The following is a 21,009-nucleotide window of genomic DNA, read 5'->3' on the forward strand; positions in this document are numbered from 1 at the left end:
TCCCATGATATTAGAAAAGTAATACCTGCCTATATTGTAAGCTGCTTGACACTAAATAATGCCAACCATTTTGCAAACACTGCTTGAGTGATGTCATCAATCAGTTTATTTAGCTGAGTGTCATTCGCCAAATCCTGTATGGCATAATGCGGTGTCTGTACTATAATGTCTTTAGAAAAATATGTTAGGTATTCAGTTTCTTTTAAACCCCAGTAAATGGCCAAAAGCTGCTGAATGCACGGGTGGTATTTCCTCTCAAAATGTGTCATCTTCCTACTGAAAAATGTAATGGGGCATAAAGTCTTTTTCATTCTAGATTCAGAGCTCTGAAGCCACTCCTGTAAAAGCACAGCATAGAGTGTGTTGGGTCCAGCTGCTGCCTGTAACACAAAGCAACGTGTTAGACTTGGAGCTACTAATTCTGTAGCCTTGGCTAATGCTGCCTTGAAATCACAAAAAGCCATATTTTTCTTTGGTCCCCACTCCAGAAAGGGTAATTCTTTCTGGCTAGAAAGCATGTCATACAGAGGAGCTGCCATGCTGGCATAATCCTCTATAAATTTCCGATTATAATTCATGATACCCAGAAATTTGTGCAAATCCGGAATGGTAACCGGTTTATCCATTTGCAAAATTCCCTGCACTCTCTCTGAACAAGGAGTACACCCAGAAGGATGTAAAATAGTACCTAGAAATTTTACTTCAAATGACATGAATTGTACCTTTTCATGTTTAACTTTAAACCCTTCCTCCTTCAGTGTTTAAAGGACCTGTGTCACTTTAGCTAAAAGCTGTTCTTTTGTTTCAGACTGTATTAGTATGTCATCAATGTAATGTACAACAGAATCATCAGATTCTAGACATTGTAGTATTCGTCCAACTATTTGGTGAAATATAACCGGACTGTTTTGAAATCCCTGTGGTAACCACGTCATGACATACTGTTCACTTTGAAATGTGAAGCCAAACCGTTGCCAATCTTTTTCTTGCAGTGGTACTGCAATGAAACCATTAGTTAAGTCTATGACCGTAAACCACTGACTTTGTGGTTTTATCCTTGCTGCTAGCTCTGAGACCCCTGGAATAAGATGAGCCCGGGAGTCATGAATTGGTTCACTTTTCGTAAATCAATAACCAATTGGTAAGTGCCATCTTTCTTTTTAACTGGCCATATGGGTGAATTTGTAGGGCTATTTCCCTTTTGAATTATTCCTACATCAAGCCTTCAGTGCATGCAATTTTGCATGTCTGTCTCTGCTTCCTTTGGGATCAGATACTGTTTTGAAATGGTGGAATAAAATCTTCATCACTACCTACAGAAACTGCTTCCTGTAGCTTCCCGCAGTCTGTGGGCCCTTGGGACCTCAGTGTAGGGAACTGTTGTTTTACCTTTAGCCATACTTCATTTTCAGTAGGGCTGACAGTATGGCCCTTTTCAGAACTGTTTAATATATGTATTAGCTCAATCATACATAACATGTGACCTTGTCCTTGCCATATAATGCCATTAGGAAGGTCTATGACAATTGCCATTTTGGACAATATATCCATTCCCAAGATTGTGGAAGTGCAAGAATTATGCGTCAAAAATTCCCCTTTGACTGGTTCCCCTTGACAGGAGAATTGTACTTGTACAGGTTTACTGCCTATGGCTAGACATCCAGAGCCATTAAAACCTGAAATACATGTACATTTAGACAAGTCAGGAGGCAAATGGCTACCTGTCACTGAGACGGCTGCTCCTGTATCTAGAAGAACATCTTCCCACAGGTTCCCCTCTACCCAAATGTTAATAAGTGGTTGTCCATCTTTCCCCTTCTTGAAGTTAGTCAAGAAAGAGACTTGGGTAGGGGGGTGTCACACCCCTATAATAGATCTACTTCCCACACAAATCATCTGTGGTATTAGACTGCAAAGGAAATAATTGCAGTGTTTCCTCAACCTCTTCACAGTCAACATAAGAAGGTCGATTAAGTTCATGATACAAGGCTATTTGCTTCTGATAATTAGGATTTACTGGACCATCAGGAACAAAGTCAGATGGAACAGTTGTATCCTGTGTGCTAACAACATTACCTTGTACATTGACACTAGGTGTCACACCATCCCTTTGCCATACTGGGAATACTGACTGTTGAGTGTTTGTGGTATATAGGGGCTGCTGCTGTAGTCCCCTATTACCCTTTGTCACATATTGATGTGAAGTGTACTGCTGGCTGCATTACCTGTTGCTGTTGTGGTACACGTAGCTTATCAAAAATGTTCACGGTAAGAAACTTACCTTTTGCGTCTTGTTCCAGGTGCCATCTATGATAATATTTACAATCATTTTTAGTTTGACCTACCTGTTTACAGGAATAACAAATAGGCTGTCTCGCTGGAGGACCCTCTATAGATTGAGTAACATGATAAGTTAACTGAGTGGCTGGGGGAGCTGAAGCTGCCCATTGTTGCCCCTTGTGTAACTTGCCCTTGACATGATTGTCCTGCTACCTGCTGTGGGACTTGCTGTCCCTGATTAATCCATCTCCCACAGTGGGTGCAGAATGGAGAGTGTAAATCTTTTGCTTATGAATAACATTATCTTTACACATAATACTTGCTCGCAGCAATCTGTCTACTAACTCTGTGAGTGTGTTTGAAGATTCCTCATAAATAAGTTTGATATCCCCGGGGACACCTTCCAAATGGTCTAAAAAGGAGCGCATAGCAGCTTTTTGAAAATTGACATCTTTCATATCTTTTTCATCACTGCCATTAAATAGCATATATGCCAGCTGGTAATGTTCAGCTTGTTCTTCCAAAGAATGACAGACTGTCATTTGAAACTGATCTAACAGTGTTGGTGTGAGATATTGCCCCCTAGTATAAGCTAATAATACTGCTGTCATTCTTAGGTGTTCAGTTTGTATTGGGTACTGCTTTTGCTGAATATAAGCCATAAAACACTGAGGAATAAAATTCCAGAAACAACGTTCAAGTGTATCATTCCATACAGTGCCTACAGTTTTAAGAACCCAAGCTTCAAATGTAATCATGTTATTAAAAATACCCTTCTGTTCATCCCACTTAGGGAGAGTTTCTAACATCCTAGACTGATGATAGACTTCAGCAGAAAAACCTGCTGAGGCTATGATAGGACTGGTAACAGCAGTTTCTAGTGCTTTAGATTGATATTTTTCTAACAGGGCTTGTAATCTTAAAAGATCTTGATTAGCCAAGTCTGTTGCTCTAGCAGCCTCAGATTCCTGTGTCTCCAACTGAGCTCATAATGTGTTTATTCCCGCCTTAGCAACAGTTACGTCATGCCGGCATCAGGCAGCTGCTTGTCATATTTTTCTTGCAAACGCACAATTTTACTCATTAACCCTTCTATCATACCAATAGCTTTACTGCCCTGTTCAATAACAGTTTGTGTAAAAGTCTTAATTTCAGTCTGTGAGACTTTCAAAAACTGAGAAAAATTCTTTTGTTTATTCAGCTGTGTCAGCATGCACTCATTCCATTTATCAAAGTAAGTCTGAAAATGACCCATGAGGTCAAGATCCTGCTGGTTGCTAACTTTAGCAATCCGATCTTTAAACTCCTGCAAATCGGACTGTAAAGTACAAACGTTGACATCTGCATTACCCTTTAATAAATCTTTTGCAACAGGATATATTGAAACAGGAAACATTATCTGTGCTTCAGGCATTACTTTATACTAGTTGTGTTTCAGGTTTTGTACAATACGTTTATGACAAGGCATTAGTGGCAGCTGGTGGCTTCAAATCAAAGAGGGGCTGCAGGAAACATCGGAATGGTGGGGCCAATATGAAGGGGTGTGATCAACTAGAAAGGGGTGTGGCTATGCTAAAAAACACAAAAACTGGGTCTTTAATTAAATACGCTGCCCTGGGTGCCAAACCGTCATTATGAGAGTCCAATCAAGATAAAATGAAGTGTAGAAGAAAAACAAATATTTCAATGCATTGGCTACATGACAGCTTACTTAATATCTAGATGGAAACAAAAAGGTTGTGATGCATGAAAAACTAAATTACTTTTATATACATTACTGGAATGCCAGTCAAAATCAAGTATAAGAAAACAAGCAGCACTCAGTTCAAACCACTTCTCCTTGCACTGCAGTTCTAATTATAATTTATATTCAGCTTTATAAAAGTACCAAGTAACATGCTGAAAGTAGCAATCTCTGTGATACCCCCACTTGTAAAAATGTTTCTTATCCAAAAAAGGCCTGCTGCCTGACAACTATCCACTTGTTTCATGGGGAAAACATGATCAAAGTAAAAAAATGAATAGCAAACAAGAAACAAGCTCAAGATAAATTGCTTAAAGGATTACTGCACAGGTTATGGACCACACGATAGATTGACATTCTGTTTAGTTTACGAGTAAAGCCTGCAAAGATAACTGCAAGTCTCCAACAACTGTAGTGAGCTTCTGAAAATACTGCAATCCTGTCCTTTATTACAAATACTGTCATATGTATTTTAATACCTATGGTTTATACGTTATCTAGTTATGTAAATATTCTCTGCATGGCAACATCAAAAAGGCTTTCAATGATGGTAATTCTTTAACAGTATGCTTATTAAAGGTTACTTGCATCTTACAGTCTCAGACAAGCTTACCTGGTGGTCATTAAAGCATTGCTACTTAAACACAGAGCAACAGACACTGCAAAAACATGCATTTACTGATTAAGAAGAACCATAAATCAACAGTATAAAAATATGACAGAAAACCAGAACATTCTGCAAAATCAAGTACAGATGAAAAGCCACTGCAGTAGTTGTGTTTACCTTGCATGGGGGGTTACTCTGCACACTTAACACTGCATAACTGCTCCTTGCCTTGCTTGAACACATCCAGAGTCACTACATGGGGGAGTTGGGTGCAACAAGTATGTCACAATTTGAAATGTCTCTGGCTGACGGTGATGGCCATGACACATTTGTCATATCTCTCAACCTCAGAGCAAGAAATCTGGACAATTAGGTCTTGTTTTAGTATGAATTTTCTGAAGGGTATGAAATCTGAAACTCAAATGTCTGTCATTATTTTCTAACTTCAGTCTGTAATGATTTGCCACTAATTTGCCAGAAAACCACAATTTTATGAAAAACGGACCAAAAATGTGATGCAAAAATATAAATTAGCCACATAATACAGCTGGGAACCTGTCAAAGAAGGGACACTTTTTTTAATATTAGTACTGCTAACATGAGCAGATGACAAAATAAGAGAATCTGCATGCATTTCTGAAATTAAAAGTAATCTATAACTGATCATTACAATGATTTATTAATTGTAAACCCTCCACGTTTTCTTCCAAATTTGCCACTTTGCAGAGGGACTATTAGGGGGAGAGCAACATTTTGAGCCAAAATCGGGGACAGTTGAGAGGTTTGGATATACCTAATTCTATAAAACAATTTGCATGTACCTCAACGCAGGAAATTAATTTGGACAAGGCCAAATATATTGGCGGAACATACGAACGGTACTAAAAATTGCTCTTGTATAAACTTAGACAGTTGACAGAATAACAGGTCTTGTATGCATTTTTCTGAAGGGTATCAAGTCTGAAACTCAATGTCTGTAATTATTTAGTGACTTCATTCCTAAATGATTTGTCAGAAAACCACAAATGTTATGAGGAACAAACCAAAAATAAGAAGCAAAAATCTATTCATTTTGCAAAAATCTGGACAGTTGAGAAGTATATTATAGTAAATCGCTTTTTTTATTTCACCGAATTAAGAGCTTTCATACTGATGACAGGGGAGAGGGAACGACAACCCCACAAAAAGTAAATATTTGGTAGTAGTCTCATAAGCTAAGGGAGCAGTTAATCTCACACGCCCCCACAGTGTATTTGCACAAAATACCTACATACCAAAGAAGTTGAAACACCAAGGCTGAGCGATGCAAAGATTTATTCAAAAATCACAGTTACAGTGCCAGTGACCACACGAACACAAGTTAATGTAGTTAAGCGCTTTCACCCAAACTCTGTCAGGCTTCTTCAGAACAATTTAAGAAATGCATACCCAGCAGCTTAAATACATACAATTAAGATAACAGCTAATGAATGGGTACAAATAAAATATCATCCCTCCCCCTTGTAAAGTCATGCATTTTCCACAAAACCTCACCCTTGCAAACAAAATATTAAAATAATGTCTTAGAATTAACTTATTAGTTGTCCACCTTAAGTTTTAAAATAAATAGATGTATTAATAAAATACTTTTGAACTTTTAAATTTTAATACTTTACAATCTAGCTGCTCTCAACCTGTATACCATCATCCAAGAACTGCTTACTCTATCTGACACAACAGTACATATGCATAGGAAATAATGCAAGTATATTCCATTACTTCAATGTAATATCTGTCCTAGAAAACAGAAATAGCATTGATGATCCAAATACATTTAGCACTGCACAAAATCACATTAATTGTGTTTAAAGTAATAACTGGCATGCATGTATATTCCATTACTTCAATGTAATATCTACTAGAAAACAGAAATAGAACTGATGATCCAAATACATTTAGCACTGCACAAAATCACATTAATTGTGTTTAAAGTAATAAGTATATTCCATTACTTCAATGTAATATCTACTAGAAAACAGAAATAGAACTGATGATCCAAATACATTTAGCACTGCACAAAATCACATTAATTGCATTTAAAGTGATAATTGGCATTCAGCACACTTGCACACATTGCTGTGATTGCAGTGGTTGACACTGAACCGAAGACAGTGGTAGTACCATGTCCACAATACTGTCTCATAGCTCTCAACCAATCAGGGACAAATTTCAACAGAATCAGGGACACTTTTAAAATATTACTGCTATTAACATGAGAGTAGACATTGACAGAATCAGAACATAAGAATTAATATACTCTTTCTGGAGTAAAAGAAGTCTATAACTCTTAATTATTGTCATCACTCAAATGTAATTCACCACCTTTCCCCCAAAAGTCACTAGTTTTAGGAGGGATTAAGAGGGACACAGCCAAAATTTGAGTCAATCAGGGAAAGTTGAAAGGTATGCTGTCAATACACAGCATGCCAGAATAAAGACTGATTATTACCTACAGCATGCCAGCATAAAGAGACTGTCACTGTAAACAGTACAACTCCACCAAGAAAAGAAAAATGTCACTTACTTATTTCAGTCTCTCAGCGAGCTGTCAACTCAGCTTAATAGTAACTCACTACAGTCCAACTGAATGAATTAAAAAAAATTCAGTATTAGCCTCAGGTCCTCAGGATGACCGATTTCCGATGCAATGATGCATTGTTATGCAATTCAAATTGCCAATATACAAGTTGACTCAGTCAGTGCCCACCAGCTGCTACTGTTTGGTTCTCACTCTTTTCCCAGCACATAAAGCTTGGGAAGAGTGCGAGAACCAATCAATAGCCATTCAGCCCATCACGTCACGTACGTGCCTGTGGACGTGGCAGTCCGAGCCCCTTCAATTTCTATGCAGTTACAAAACCGCATAGATTTCTGGACATCACACTGATGCCTTTGCTCATTAATCCAGACTGCTGTTACAGCAGTCTGGATCTGGATTTACAGAAAAACTATATTTGTTTACCTGGAACTCGGCAGGCATGTGCAGTTTGAGTTCCGGGACTTCAGCGAGTCAATCGGACTCGTATCTAAAGAAGCAGGGGCCAGCTAATAAATGATTGTATTAAAATAATTTATATTTTACTATTTTATTTACAAAATGTTATTTATCTTTCTGGGAGGGCTGCAGTCCTGCAGTCCGATAGGACGAGCCGCCCCTGCAAGGCATCCAAAAAGCAACATTTAAATCATTGCAAATAGCACATTTTTGTACATTCTGTGGGACTTTGTCTTATGTACATACCAATCAAAGGTGGAAATCCATTTGCATAATGCTGGATTGTCAGTTTTGACCAATAATGACTTACAGGTGCTAACATGCTAATCATACCATGTATTTAAATAATTCCACACATTTATATATGGCTCAGACACATCAAAAGTAAAAGACTGGGTGCACGTCTTGGCATTTTCATGAATTGCATTCATTGTTAAAAGAAAAACAGAAGAAAATATCTGCCACAGATGTTCAGGACAAATTGGCCAGTCTTGACACGAAGATCAGTTGTGGGAAAATTATCTGCTGTCTTTCATTAGATGCTGGTGGTATGAAAATTTAGGCAGTAGTATTTTAACACCTCATGAGTTACCAACTGTCTGAAGAAAAATTACTGTACTGCCCTATACTGTGCTGCAGTGTTTGTCCTCTAGTCAATGGACAAAGTTTAGGAAGAGAAGAATTGATTCTAAGAAGGTCTACTCTGGAATGTCACCTGGCTGGCTTGCCACTGTTAAAGTTATACTACACTATTCAGGTAGTCTGTACTTTTACTCAATAAAGACACTGAGTCAGTTCTGCTGTTATGACATTCATTTACTGCACACGAGGTTTACATCTAAGGTGAAAGGTATATACATCACCGTACTTCAGCTTAGAATAATCAAAGTCTCTGATACAAAAGAAAAAGTCCCAATCTTTATAGTGTCTTTTCTGCCTGATCAGCAGTTTTGAGAATCTGCCAGAATAATAAGTCTTTCTTTTCGAGCTGGTCTGCTGACAGTTTGTTTTCCATATCATAAACTTTCTGCTCCTGAAGAATAACTCCTTCTGTCCTTAGCTTATCTTGTCTATCATATTGATGAGACACAGCTGCATACAAGAGTTCATCTTGACCTGCTTGTAGATAATAAATTTCACAAGCTGCATAGTTTATAAGAGATAAAATATTTTACTTCTGATTCTTATTAACAGTGAATGCCAAGCTATATGTTTTTGCCAAGTTAGTTAGCTAAGTTCTAGCTGAGTGCACTCTGCACACTGAAATGCAGAACATTTATTTTACATTTTCAGAAAAATCCACAGAAATCCATTTTAACCTGTACTTTTACTCTCACAGTATTAGCAGCACATAGCGCACAAGCACTTAAAGTAGACCTACTAATATCACACAATGAAATACTTGTGTCGTTTTGGTTGTTATATAATAACATTTAGAATAGGCTATTGAGTGTAACTTTTTTATTGTATATATATATATATATATATATATATATATATATATATATATATATACTTTTGAACAAAAGTTCAAAAGCCCGAATCCATTACCACCGAAAACACTTTAACAAAAGCTCTTTCATTGAAAATACACTTTCGTTAAAGTATGTTAAAAAAAAGCACAAAATCTACTTGAATGCAGGAGGCATGCCCCCATGCACCCCCGACAGCCCCCCACACCCCCTAATTTAATATTCTCACTCTGAGGTCACACTACAGTGGTGGAAAAGGGAATTTTCCCTTATCACACTGTAGTACGACTGGAACTACTAGCATAATTATGCGAAAGTGCTGCTTCAGTGAACTATTCAGTAAGAAAAGGTGAGTTGAAAGAGTTTGATTTCCCTAATAAAGCTTAGCATATGCATGCAGTTCACCTTATGATAGCTATTGGAAATAATGGCTTCACTGAGTCCTGAATTGTCCAGCAAGTGCAGTTATTAATAATGTATTATACTGAATAACATTTGCTTGATAGCAAAATTAGACAATTTCTCTTTGTAGACTGCACTGTAAGCACCTCTCTTCCATCTCTCGCTTTTCACAAGTCCCTTCTGTAACATCCAATACCCTTTTAAATAATTCAGTAGATTCCTTCTCTTATACACCTTCAGTATTATAGTGCATGCTGTGACAACCTTCTCTGTGAAAGAATACTTTTGGATTTGTAGGAAGTTGTTAAACCACACAACTTGCTGCTGCTAGCAGCCTCATCCCCATATGTTCTTCCTCTTTAGGTTTAACACCTCATATCTTTCTGATATGATATTGTGAACCAGTACCATGCCCTCTACAGCTCTAATGCATTCTAGTGAGAAGAGCTCATTCATTAAATAATCACATTTCCTCCTCCATTCCATGCATACTTTTAAATGTTTTCTTCCCTTCTCCTGCCCAACAGATTGATTTTATTGTCACGCTCCACTTCAGTAAAAAGACAATACACCAAATGGACCTTTGATGACCATTTATTGAAATCATAAACATCATAACTTATTGCATCATAACTTTATTCTTTCAAAAGAAATATAAATCTGTTCGGAGTTAATGCACTTGCCAAGACAACTGCAATCCGAAATAAATAACAAAATCCAAATGGCAAGAGCAAAACAAGGCAGGTGTACCAGAATGGCATACAGATATCCAGAATACTTCAGTAGTCCACAGTATACGAACAAATAGCCAGTACTGCAACTAATTCAGTATAAAAATAATATAATTTATTTATCAGGATATCTGTATGCCATTCTGGTACACCTGCCTTGTTTTGCTCTTGCCATTTGGATTTTGTTATAACTTTATTCTTTATTTTATTATTTCAATTTATTTATAATCACAAAAATACATCTTTTAACTATTCATCAGGGCAGAGTATCTCCACTCACCCTGCTCAAATAAGCAGTGGCCTCACTTCCACCCCACTTATTCTTAAACATCAAGCAGCATCCATCCACTCACTTTCAGTCCAAAATCCTTACATCCATCCAAGCACCACAGGAGGAATCAGCATCCACCCACTCACTTTCACCCCCACACTACCTTACACCAACCCAAACACCAGAGGAGGAACAAGCCTTACCCTCTTCTCCATCCACCAGCCCGACCCAGGCTGTTCCCCTTCAGCTAATGCCAGCTTTTCACCACATTCTCCAAAAATAAATGCAAATTCAAATTAAACAGATTTAATCCAAACTCATTCCGGTGCACACTATCTACTCTGAACCACATTGGATCCTTGTCAGCAAACTCCTTGTGCTCTATCATTGTATTCCCACTTCCCCCTGTACCTCGCCAAGCCAAAGTTAACAAATTGCAGTGCCCGCTCTGCTGGTGTAAAACTGTTAGTATGCCTCCAAAAGAAATGGGATGATTACCTCTGACCACATAATACACATACTTAGATATAACGTCTTTAAGGTAACAAAATCCTCCCTTATTTGGTACACCAACTGCCACTTTGGAATTAAACTCAAATCATTACCTGCCAAATGTACCGTCAAGACCTGACAAAGCTCCATCCGCGATTGTATACCTGCAAACTCCTGTATAAGCCAATTCAACCTAAGGTCTCTAATGCCATGCCATCTGATTCTCCATCTGAACTGATGCAATCCCAAATCTGACACATTAATCCTAACTGCAGCCCTCTTCTCTGCCCAGTAAACATACAAGTGGCCTAGGATGACAATCTTGTTACTTTAAAAAAAAAACTATCAATGACCAATCTCATTATTTACTATCTAATATAAGACAAAAAGGCATTTGAAGACCAGCACCCCACCCTCTTAATGACCTCAATCGAGCTACCACCCTTTACTAAATCCGAAGCTCTACCCATCAGAAATGCATGGGTGGAAAACCTCTCACCCAGAAAACCCATACAGTAGAGCACCCCCCTCATTACATTTATCAACTGACCACCTGTTATCATCTTACACCTTTTGTTCGAAAAAACAGATCTTGTAAACTCCCCCTACGGGACACTATGAATTTTCTAATCCAAGCTAATGGACATATCTGTTCTCACCTATCTTCCCACAAAACTATTTGTGTACCCCTCCCAATCTGATTTGTCTTAGATTTCTGCAACCAAATGTGAACTGCCTCAGGCAGTATCATGACATCCCCCCAAACCAATGACCCCCAACAACTGAGACACTCTAAAAGCCCCGTAGTTCATCCATAAGCTCAATGTCACCCATAAAACATAATCAACTTATTCCCCATTCACTAAACCTAGGTCCTGTAATAAAACCTTCAAAGCCTGCCTTGCCACCAGCCAATGCTTATCCCTATTCAATCCATCACCTCTACCTCATCCTTTCAACATACTCCCAACTGTTCAGGATTTAGTGAATCATGCAACCTTGCCACATGAGCAAATATACTAATTGCAGTCAACTCCACCTTAACCAACTGCACTGCCCTACCATATACATGAGCCTGAGCCAAATATCACAATAACAATTCTTCCAACCAGACTCCCTCCTCATTGGGCAGCTGTAAAATAAATCTATCAAATTTACACATTGCCCTACCATATGCCCTCCTGGTAGATGCTGCCCAGAACTGTTACACCAACCTCCTGGTCACGGCAACCCAATCCTCCACACTTTGTCTGGAACTGCCTCCGGTTTTTCCACTGCCATTGAGGCTAACTGCCAAAACCTGGAAAACTGAAGGTGAGACAAACTGTCAGCAATCCCATTCTTAGCACCTGCCACATGCACACCTGTAAAAGAAAAGTTAATCAGCAAACTCTTTAAAACTAACTTACATAAAACTAAGAGTAACCATAAAGACTTGGCCGTCTTTGCCTGTAAAACCCAAACCACTGGACTATTGTCCAAATTAAATATAACACTCTTTCCCCTCAACTACTCCTGCCAAACCATGGATGCAGCCCAAATCAGCATTAACTCTAAAAAAGCAATATCATTCTTCCAATCATCTTTCCACTCAGCTGGTCACAGAAATGCAAACTACTCATAGGTTCATAGGTTCATAGGTATGTACTAGGCTATTGTCCCTAGGGCCTATAAAAGCCTAGCCAAAAAGTTACCCTGGCTTTCGCCACCCAAGAAAATTATTTTCCTGTGCCCCTGTCAAGCAGAGCCACAGAAGTGATCCCCGGGGTGAATTTCCTATTTCCCACCCAATCATCAAGATTTTTCTTGAAGTGTGCTAATGAGGAGCTCTGTTTAACATAGATAGGTAGTCTGTTTCAGAGTATGGGAAGTCTCTGGGACAGGAATCTATCCCACCAGCAGGTTCTGTTTATTGTGGTGACAAGGTTTAGGTCCCTAGAGTTTGTAGCTCAGGGGGATTGGGATTTCTTTAAGTGGAGCATGTCCAACAGCTCTGGGTTTGACATAGCTTTATATGTTAGGCAGGGATCGCCTCTGAGTAAGCGATATGCAATGGAGTAAAGCTGGAGTTTTTTGAGACGGTCTGCGTATGACATCTGTTTCAGGCCAGTAATCCTCGCCCCCAAAAAACACCCCTATACCAATACCCCCAGCTGGATCTGTAAATAACTGCAAATCCCATTGACAAACCCAATCCAATTGCCAAAAGGAAACTCCATTAAACTGCTCCAAAAAGGACAACCAAAGAGTTAAATCATCCCATGTCAACTTACCAAATCTTACCCAACAATGCCTGCTTTTCCCCGTTTCAGCAGAAAGGCCAGAAACCTACAGAAAATATGACCTGGGTGAACAGCCCAACATGTAAAATTCTGATGTTCTAAAAAGTCCATGACATCTTTAACCCACACCTTATCCCTAGCCTTCACCATGGCTATCTTTAATTTCAAAGGGGTTTTTTCTCCTTTGGTAGACAAAACAATCCACATTCCACATCCACCAACAAACCCAGAAAATCTAATGCCTTCGCTGGAATCTTCCAATTTCTTTCTAGGCAATGGGACCACCAGTTATCGAGGGTACCTTGCAGCCCACCAACACACATCCTACCAGCATCCAGTCTAGTAAGGAACCCCAAACGCTGCTCCACCACCACCAATGCTGACCACAGCAACTAGCCCTGACTCCAAGGCACACAGCATCATGAAGGTTCAGACTTTGTTAACTTCAGTAAATGATGCAGGATTATTTTTCTTTTTTTAATTTTGTCAACTTTTAAACTCAGTACTGATATTACTTGGAAAATGCCTCCGAATTAGGTCCTTCATCTCTGGGTCTGGTAAAAATAAACTGATATATGCTGATCAACATCCAAATCTTCAGTCATATATTAATAACATAGAGCCTTTAAGTCCAGAGGTATACCACACACAACGGATAACACTTTTGAAATTCAGCCTCAACATTCGGGACTTCCTTTGGTTCTAACAGCAAACAGAGCCAAAGAGAACAATTCAGTAAAAGCTTATGGATAACTCATATAATCATTGGCTAAAGCTACACAAACTAAAGTGGGAAGGTGGTGCCATACACAAAGACATCAGATAGCCAAAACTATCACACGTTTATTCTTCTGCTTACAATTACTATGATCCTGACTGAACTATTAAATGACAACAACCTCTTCACTCCGGAACACACCAAAACCTCAGTGACCAACAGCATGAGAGCAAAAGGAAAAAAAATTAGACCGTTAAAACATTTATCACATTCATAAAGAAGCCTGAACCACCTCCACCCTGCAACCATTACTAGTCCAAGGCCTACCTGTTACAGAGGTACCTACAGGTCATCATGGAAGTAATACTTGCAGTAACAAAATCACGTCATAATGTGCTCCCTAAACCAAATACCCACACATAAAACTACTTTAAGCCCCACATTACACTTATTCACTTCCTCCCTCCTTCCTTCAATAAATTAACCCTTTCCTACCCAATCTTAACTCATACCAAACTTACAATGTTTGCCTAATCTCTTCCCCAACCCCAGCCTACCCCCCACACCCTTTCCCCCACTTGCTCACCTACCCTCAAAAATCAAAGGTGTCCTATGACAAACTAGTTTGTTCCCAAACCTCATTTTCCACTGTATGGCATCAAGGCCTGCACACATTATTCTAGCTGTAGTCTGCCCAGGGCCAAGAAAAGTGAGACTATTTCCTCTTGGCTTATTCAGTCTATCTGTGTTAATGGTACACTCCAACTTTTCATTCTGTCTGTAACTGCCCTCTCAGTCTGTTTGTTGTGGTCCTGTCCATGTGTGGTCAGCATCCAGAGAAACCTCTACTGCCATTTCCCATCATTTCCATTTTCCCAGATGATGCTTCACAGCAGTGGCATTTTAGTCCAGATGCAGTACTTTATATTTATTTTATATTTTATCTACAGAACAATGTGTGATTCTTTTATGTATAAGGTTTTATTAGGACTGTTGATTTCATCTGAAGAAGTCCCACTATTGAGTGAGATGAAAAGTGCTTAATAAAACAGGTTTCTCATTTTATAATAAGTGGATTTTGTTGGCCCTTTTGTCATGATTTATGTTTTGCTGTTTTTTTTTTTCTTCTTCCTGGTTCGCTTTATATTTGTCACAAGTTATTTACAGTTTTTGTCTCTACTAAGTATGCTATATCTTATAGCGATCCCATTGTTGCAAGTGTGGTGAGAATCATAGCACTCATACAAACTGCCAAAATGGCAACAACTTTATTTAAAAATTATAGAGTTTATTTTCGATAACACTACATTTCTCAAAATTATGTAAATTAATATTTTCAAGTCAGAGAATGTGAACTGAAGCTTACTTGCATAATAGAATTTTTGAGTACATTAAAATATTTGAGTATTTTTCTATTTTATTGGTTTATACTGATGCTGATTTATTTTGCTAAAGTGAGTAATATATTTATTTTCTTTACAGTTTGTTGCACATCCTAATTGTCAGCAGCAACTGCTCACCATATGGTATGAAAATCTTTCTAATTTACGTCAACAATCTGCAGCTGTAAAATGCTTGACAGTCTTTGGAGTCATGACAGGCCTTCCACTGCTGGCTGTTGCTTACTGGATTGCTCCTTGCAGCAAGGTACAAACTTATTAAGGTGCATATTAATCATTACTTATTTAAATATTTTGTGTTTCATATACTGTACTACACTCATGCAGATATTATACTTGGTCAATGTTTGATATTTTCTGTTAGAAATATAATCAAGGTAATTCAGTTCTTGATTACAACATAGTGATATAAGATAAAAAAGGATTGTTCCAGTTGACTTTAGAGCTCTCCGTTACAGTATGACAGTAATATTTATGCTTCTTTTGGACTTTTGAAGTAGATGTTTTTTTCTTATGCTAGATGATGAGTTTCATTCCAAACATAATAATTTGCTATCAACGGTAGCCAAGCTTGCCTTAAAAAGTACTGATGAGTTTCATACCAAAAGTAATAATTTGCTATCAATGCCAAGCTTGCCTTAAGAAGTATTGAAGCTTTAGAAGAATATATTTTTCCAATCAAAAATAAAGCTAGCTTTTCCTTTCACATTAATGTACTTAGACACATACTATGAGTATTTTTTTTAATTTTATTCCATCGATTAATATGTATAATTTCAGTAAAACAGAATGTTTGTATTATACAAACACATAAAGCTGTGTGTATAAAACGTAATGGTCAATGCTGTCTGCTTGTGGCCCCTGTCATATGGACGGGCCCTTCTACAAAGTCTTTTATCTGCCCTTGCCCCATCATTTCTATACTTTACACTAGGTATTGTTGAACTTTTCTGACCATTGACTCTGTGCCAAATTCTCTGACAATATAATCCAATAATTTTCTTATGACTTATATATTGAAATATCCTTGTTCCAGCTACCATCAATGCCCTGTTCCCCTATACTGTTCTTTCTTACTTCCCATTTGCTTTGTAAAGGTGTGGTGCAAGTATAATTCCCTGCATTATTATACCTTTACATTTTTATAGGTCCAAAGAATGCAGTAATATTTCTTACCCTGCATTTCATCAGGCATCAATTCACCTCTTGCCTGATAATGAGGGGGAGGGTGGCATAATGGTTAGGGTGTTTGCCTGACAAACACAAAGTGCAGGGTCTGAGTTTCACAAGGGATAAATGGCTAGGCTTAAAAATGGCATGCAAGGGCGGTTAGCCTAGTACTAACTTATGAGCACCACATCATTTTACTTTCCCGTTTCTTCTTTTATTTGCCTAGTTTCTTTGCTGCATGTATATACTAGTGGAACACATCACCATTCAGCAGAATTTTATTTCTTTTCACTATACATTATCAGTGATGCATGAGAAGAAGGCTGTAATGCATAAGCATAGTTTTTGCTTACATGAAACAAATATTTGCTTTATTGAATCTTCACAATTGTCATTACCTTCTAAAGAATGCAGACCCATGAAAAATGCAGGCAGTTTTTTAGGCATTTTGTTATAGCATTTTTTAATCTAAGCTGTTTAGCCATAGGATTGAATATTCACATTTACTTGAACTATGGAATATAAACTATTCCTTGGTGTTGTCCTTGGACTCTGTGTGTTTTAACTTTACTTTCACATGTGGAACTTTTTTAGTCTAGGCAGTAAGCCATTGCATATCAATGGTGATGTGCAGTTATTTTCTGTTAGGTGGTAGTACTCAGGAGGGTTTACATAATTTAAACTGTATTTTATTTTATTTTTTACAATACTTATTTTTATTTTCTGAATTTCTTTTGCATATTATTACTCTCCTGTTTTGTCAGTTACTAACTTATGAAAGTATTTTGCAATTATAGCATTTCTACAAACTTTATTATACGTTTGTATTTCTAACAATACCTTGTTTTTCATCCTCTTGCTTGTATTTTACCTTTTTGCTCCCCCGTCCATAGAATGACTTGACACTTATATGTTCCTTCTTGCTGTATTTAGTATTCCACTGTTAACTGACCCTGTCCTGAATGTTTGTATTTTTTCACTTTTAATTCATTTTTCTGTGTCTTGTTTTACTATATGGTGAAGAAAAATATAGTGGACTGGGAATTCAGATAAACACTTGAATTCACTGGAAAAGAAATACACAGTTGTACATACCCTTCCCATATTGTGCCTTGATTACTTCAAAGCCATCCATTTTGATTTAATTAACAGTGAGCTCTGATAGTTACAGGTAATACATTCCATAAGATCAAACTGTTTCATTTCACCACAGTACCACTTTTTAAAATATACAATTTTTGACTGATAAAATTTTATACATCTCTTTTAAGATATGTGTTCTATCTTACTGTCTACATAAATCATCATCACTCCCCTCTGGATTTTCCTACAATATCTGTAAAAAAATTATGTTTTGAATTTTGAAATTTACTGCCTAAAAGTCATCATCTATGACATGTTCTAATATTATTTGTTTCATTTTAAACACACACCTATCGTCTCACCCTTTTGAATGAAGTATAGCTCTGCATTTACATAATTATATTTATTCTCTTCTTTACTATTTATTCCAGTTTGTTACCACCATCTGTAGTCTTTTTCTATGCATAAATAATAAATAATAATGTTTGTGAAAAGTTTTAATTGTCCTTCCACCCCTATCCCATCACAATTTAAACACATGGGAGAGATATTCAACCAGATTTTTATTAAACAGCACAATCAAACTTACACCTGTTCCAGTATTAACAAATAGCATATAACACATTTAAAATGTTTATAACACGTTATCATGGACATTATAAACAAGGACATTGGCAACCTCCAAATGCTTGGTCCCTCACAGTTTAGTTTTGTCAAAGGGAGATTATGCCTGTTAAACTTGGTCGCCTTCTTCAAAACAGTCACCAAAGCCATTGATGAGGGCAAGACAGTGCACATCACCTACCTTGACCAAGCCAAATCATTCAGCACTATTCCCCACTCAGGCATAATAAATAAACTCTCCCAGCTAGGCATCAACCCATATGTTACCAGATGTGTAGCTAACTGGCTCACTGATAGAACCCACTGAGTCAAAATAGGGGAAGCCACCTCTAGAGTAGACCCATAACAAGCAACATACCCCGAGGATCGCCCTTGGGGCCTCTACTGTTTGGGACCAGTGGTCTGTGGCTGACCATGTTTGTAGAGGACTGCAAGCTGGGCACTGTCATAAATTCCCCTAGTGATGTGAACATCTTCCAAGAGGATCTTAATCAAACTAATGGCTGGTGCCAGAAGCATGGCCTCCAACTGAATGCCAAGAAATGCATCATTATCCCCTTTGGGGAAAATGATGTCCCCACTAATTATCACATTAATAACAATGTACTAAGCACACAGTCAGTTGTGAGGGACATAGGCACCCAGGTTGATAGCAACCTGACTTTTGATCGCCATGTTGTCTCCTTTGTACAGAAGGCTTTCTACATGGCCCACATCATAAGTAACGGTATTTCATCCAGGAACAAACAGGTCATAACATCCCTGTACTTCTCCCTTATCAGACCCATTATCAAACACAATGCCCCCTTCAGCATGTACCTTGCCAAGCACATCCAGCAGTTGGAGAGACCACACAAGTTCCTGACCAGGAAAATCGAGAGTCTCAAACACCTATCCTATACAAATAGGCTAAATGCCCTGTCCCTCTACTTAGTCTCATGCAGACTGCTCAGAGGTGACCTGTGTCTGGCATACAAGGCCGTGTCAGACTCAGTCTTGATGCAGTTGCTGCATATCAGTAAGTCAAACTCTACTCGCGCATCCTGCACGGAAGGTCTCAACCTGGTTTATGACATTAATAGAACTTGTAGATCTGTGTCACAACAACTCCTCCATCTGTGGAATAGACTTCCTCTCCATGTCAAGCAGAGTTCCTCACTAGCTCTCTTTAAAAGGAACCTGGATGACTGGATGGGAAACAGAAAATATATCACTGGGATTGCAATTGTGCCCCTTTTGGACAGGAAAACAGGTGCTGACTTTGTGGGAACATGGATGAAATTCTTGGCTAGGCTTAAAATGGCCCCTGGGCCAATAGCCTAGTATCATCCTGTGAACCTATGACAAGCAAAAAACACAAAAAGTAAGTGTAAACCAAATAAGGTAACTCAGCAGACAATTAATTGTTAAAGTTCCAATTTAATGAGCGCTTTCGAAGGGGTCAGTGCCCCAACTTCATCAGACAAAATAAAACTTTAACATCACATCTTTATATACTCTTTCATTCATCAATTACTTATTCAATTGTCTTCCTTAATTACCTTATTTTATCTAAATTCTTCTTTATTAAAAACATAAAATGTAAAATATAACAAACTAATACAAGCAATCTATGCAAACTGCTATTTAAAAATCAAATAAATTTAGTTTAGTAACAGCCCTGGCATCAATACTAATGCAACACACAATTACTAAAACGTTATACAACCTTAAACCTACCTTTTTATTATTAAAAAACACATTAAATACAATTAATGCATGCCTATTACATATGCTGCAATTTATATATAATAATCCAACTATGCTTCAATTCTCAAATTCATTATCATAAAAAATACCTTAAAGGTAAATGTATGTGTATCTTTATACCTGTCGCCATATATTTACCCCTTTATACCAAAATGTAATAAATTGCACATTATATCTAACTAAAATCCCCTTATATAAAACATTTACATATGTATATACATATGTTTTAGCTTTGACCAACTCAGTTTATTAACATTATTTATGTATTTAATTATACGTTTTCAATTTATAATTCACAACCATTCTACCTACAAAGTGCCTTTAACTTCAGAATGCTTTTTATTGATACATATTCACTAAGGCCTGGTGGAATATGTGCTGATGTACAAATTTGCCACATTAATTTGTTTTCCTCTAATTTAAGTTGCCATGGTCCACCCCTTATATCACATTGCACTTGTTGTATTACTGTATAGTGAAACCTGTGGTTTGGGTTATCTACTATATGTTTAGCCAGTACGTTTGTAGTGTCCCTTCTAATGATACAATATTGGTGTTTGTAAATCCTTTGTTTAATTTTTCTTTCTGTCTTTCCAATATAGTATGATGGGCATACTTCACAACCTGCTACATACACCACCCCTTTAGATTCACAATTAAATGGACCATTAATTGAATATGGCTTGTCTCTTATCATCACTATTTCCCATTTTGATAAATTTGCGTTGCTGAGATGTTCCACATTTACTCATACCAGTGATCCTCCTTTGCTTCTTATTTTTCTCCAGCAAGCATTTTAAATTTGGGCCCCTTCTATATGTAAATCCAGGTTTTTCACCAAGGACTTTACTAAGACTATTATCTTCGAGAATAATAGCACATTTTTTATTAAAAATATCTCTTCTTTTCTTATAATCTAGAGAATAAGTAAATAAAAAGTTCAAGCCCAC

General features: G+C 37.6%; 1 protein-coding gene across 1 annotated transcript in view; it reads left to right on the forward strand.

The window, feature by feature from the left end:
• The first annotated feature begins 15,519 nt into the window (after positions 1-15,519).
• LOC122799862 (short transient receptor potential channel 7-like) overlaps positions 15,520-21,009 on the forward strand; it is a 1,065,642-nt gene continuing 1,060,152 nt past the window's right edge. The window contains exon 1 of the mRNA XM_044069215.1: positions 15,520-15,680. Within this exon, the coding sequence (XP_043925150.1) occupies positions 15,627-15,680 (54 nt within the window). The 5' untranslated portion in view covers positions 15,520-15,626. The remainder of the gene's footprint in view (positions 15,681-21,009) is intronic.

Source organism: Protopterus annectens, chromosome 4.part0 (genome assembly GCF_019279795.1).
Source record: "Protopterus annectens isolate FY-2018-M chromosome 4.part0, PAN1.0, whole genome shotgun sequence".
NCBI lineage: Eukaryota > Metazoa > Chordata > Ceratodontiformes > Protopteridae > Protopterus > Protopterus annectens.